The sequence below is a fragment of the Macrosteles quadrilineatus genome, unplaced genomic scaffold (assembly GCF_028750875.1).
Source record: "Macrosteles quadrilineatus isolate MER2022 unplaced genomic scaffold, UCM_ALF_1.0 Scaffold_2__2_contigs__length_208266976, whole genome shotgun sequence".
Classification (NCBI taxonomy): Eukaryota; Metazoa; Arthropoda; class Insecta; order Hemiptera; family Cicadellidae; genus Macrosteles; species Macrosteles quadrilineatus.
This window is the reverse complement of record NW_026542595.1, coordinates 94,798,649-94,802,321: the sequence shown is the minus strand read 5'-3', so window position 1 is coordinate 94,802,321 and position 3,673 is coordinate 94,798,649. Positions and strand designations below refer to the sequence as shown.

General features: G+C 38.6%; 1 protein-coding gene across 1 annotated transcript; it reads left to right on the top strand.

The window, feature by feature from the left end:
- Positions 1-333, top strand: LOC128984611 (pleckstrin homology-like domain family A member 1). Its single transcript, XM_054403947.1, has one exon. It carries the CDS (start codon positions 1-3, stop codon positions 331-333), a length of 333 nt encoding a protein of 110 aa, XP_054259922.1.
- The last annotated feature ends 3,340 nt before the right edge of the window (positions 334-3,673 follow it).

Here is a 3,673-nt window from a genome sequence, read left to right as displayed (position 1 = left end):
ATGCCCCAGCCAATAATCCAGCCCCAGGACCAGCACATGAACCAGCCCCAGGACCAGCCCCAGGACCAGCCCATGAACCATTCCCAGGACCAGCCCATGATGCAGCCCCAGCCCATGAACCAGCCCCAGCCCATGAACCAGCCCCAGCCCATGAACCAGCCTCAGGACCAGCCCATGAACCATTCCCAGGACCAGCCCATGATGCAGCCCCAGCCCATGAACCATTCCCAGGACCAGCCCATGAACCATTCCCAGGACCAGCCCATGAACCAGCCCCAGCTCCTGTGCCACCGGTTGATCCTCGAGAACCAGGGCTGTGCACTATGTGCATAGTCAACCAGGCAACTATAGTTGCAATTCCCTGCGGGCATTTATGTGGATGTGCGGCTTGTGTGGGTGCCCTACGGGAACTAGGGTTGGACAACAGATGTCCCTACTGCCGTGGGGACGTCTCTGGTTTTTATACCGTTTTTGTGTTATAAGTATTACGCTGTATTACTGTAGTAAATAGTATACCAATTAATTTCTGTGGTATTATTGTGGAATAAAACCATTTACTGATGTAAGATTGTCCAAGTACTATACCCTCATTATTTTTTTTTCATTTGTTACTTGTTTTGAGATAACTCTTGTAAAACTACGTACACTAGTTTTTTTAATAATGCCTCATTAAACTTCACCCCATACTCTGCCTAAGCAAAAGACAGCTCTGTGTTGAATGAAAAGTTAAGTTAAAAAAAGCTTTTAACAATAGCTTTACACATAACACAATTTGTGAGGGGACAAATATAATACATGCAAGCGTCATTGGAGATATTACATTTATTTATGTGAATAATATATAAAAATAATAAACAAAAAATTTGTAGGTAAGTCATAAGTGACATTTTACCCGTATTCATAATTAACTGCAAGACTTCAATCAGCCTGCTGCTGTTCCTACACTGTGCACAAATGACTCATCCTTTCCTGCAACAAAAAAATCAACAAGTATTGATTTATCTCCCACATAACTGCAATAACAATATGTACGCCAAATATTATTATAATTACAACACGTGATATTCGAGAATTGGTAGTAATACGGCTAAGTTATTGGCACAGACAACTACAATACTCACAATTGATATGTAGTGTTAGGGTGAAAATTAAGGGGTACAATTTAATTATTAATTAAATTAAATTAAAATAAAGGCTATAGCTATAACAACGAATGATCTAACTTTTGTTGCCTTCTATAAGGGATAGATGAGTCAGTTCACAGGCACAGTCAGTCTATAGTTATGAAGATTACATTGTAATTTGCGTTTGTTCTCAGTGTAAACAGACGGCCGCTTTAACTACATATTTACCCTACAACTTATGCTATGCGGTCTGTGCGTGAACGTATCCCGCAAAGCAACGGGTGAGCCAGTACAGTAAAAAGGTAAACTGTACTGATAACAGTTTGCGTCAGTGACTAGGAAGCTAACCCATTGCTGCCATGGGCCCAAAGTCTGCGACACTACCAACTGAGTCATATATTCACCAAAATTTGAATTTTTTTAATGAGTATTGTAACCATTGAAATTTAGGCTACATGGATAAAAATAGCTAATAGAATAAAAGTAGCATATTACGTCCGGAGGGGCAGTGAAGCTGGGCGGAGAGAAGGCCAGAGTCCAAGGTAGGCCAGAATGGAACATGTCTCTACGCCGAAACCCAAGAAGTTCAGATGGCTCTCCTCCGGGACCCTGGTTGACACAACCCAGAAAATATAGTAGAGACAGTGAAATCCATAGTTCACAACAAATCACTACCACTCATACCAGTTTTGTTTTATTTATTTTTTTTTTTTTAGTTTTTCACACTAGGCCTACTGTTGCATTTTCATTAAAAAAAATTCCAACAAGTCATTTTCAGCTCTTAAATTAATTAACAAGGTTTCTAAGCAAAATAAATAATTTACAACAGACAGAGAATTAATTTAAGCCTAACAAACAATGAATTTTAATTGAACAAATTGCCGGCAGGAGTGCTGAGGATACTGATTGGAAAAATATTGCCCTATAAATCAATAGGCTAGTAATTACTGGTCCAGGGTGGCCACAAGAACAAATAAACAACAAAACATTCACAGAAAAACAATTACAAATACTTTTAAAATCAAATTTTCAGTGTAACACAAAATTTTCAGCATGGCGCGACATTCGCATGCATTATTGTCAATAACTTGAGAAAATATTGTCAGAATTTGCTCGGAATGGTATTAAAAGCTGGGGGAAATATTCCAGCAGCTTTTCCAGACCATACAAAGCCTTAAAAACAAACTTGAGGTCAGCTGGACTTCAGGTTACCTAGGTAACACCTGACTGAAAAGGTGCCAAACTTAAAAATGCTCATAAATAAATTCTTTCTTAACAAAATTAGTCCAAACTTTCAGGGGACATTTATGAGCACTTAATAGAAATAAAAATGACTAGTTTGGCGAATTGAAACAAACAGAACTTAAACTAGAACTTAATTTAAAACACTTAGACAGGGTGACACAACAAAAATTTTATAACTCAACAAAGCCAACTTTACAAGGGGACAGAAAACAAAACATTGATACTAAACAGTAGTAGCCTATGACATTTACACAAAATGAACAATTTGGTGGGCTTAGGCCTTAAATTTAACAGACAAAAGACATAACTATGACTTGACATAACCTCTCAAATAGTGGTTTTCAAAGACAAATATCTCAGGTATATTATGGCCTAGGACCTCAGGAAAGGTCTCAAAATTGAACAAACAAAAGAAACAAACTACTTAACCAACAATGATTGATCTGACGTCACCCAGAGTTAGGCCAAAGGCCAGAGAACATGTGCTCAAATTTCAACTAGCCTAAAATCCAATAAAACAGCAAAACTTACCCATCAGGCAGTTTCGGCGCACTTAACTCATGATTTTAGCAAAATAAAACTGGAAAAATACTAAAATAGCTTCTTAAATCCTTGAAATTTTTAACAAAATTTTTTGAGAAAATCAACTTGACTCGTTTAGTTTTAGTCAGTGCGGCTTGAGATTAACAACAGATCGAAATGATCTGCCTTTTCCTCCTTTACAATTCTTAACGGTGAGACCTTATTCTGCTGATCTAATAGGAACACATTTACGCTAGTTCCTATGTTCTGACGTTCGAATTTTGATATTCCATCCAAAGGCATGGGAAAAAAGAGGTTTGTAAAGTTGTAAGAGTGCTCGATTAATGTTATGTCTTCAGTTGTTATTTCTAATTTGTTTCCAGTATAAAGCTTCGATATTATAGCATGTTTGAAGCAATGGTTGTCACCGTTTTTTACATTTACACAAGCCCTTTTAATGCTTATCGACTTTGGTAGTTTCACGTACCTTTGCGGTGCGGTTCTGTAGAAGCTGCACTTGCTCAGTCGTAGCTGTAGACCTCGGATAGATGCAACGTCCAACCGCTCCCACGGCCAGAATGTTCTTGCATTTCAGCTTGGAGTTTTTCCATTCCATTTTCTAGTTGTTCTGTGATTTCCATTACCGATGTCGTCCGGTAGATGGTAGTTGCAGGAGTTTTAAAGTTTCTGGGCTGCTCGGGTATCTCTCCTGTCGGACTGACATAATCCGCTTCGAGCCATAGGTTGAACTTGATACCGTCTGCAGTGTGAAGCTCATCTTG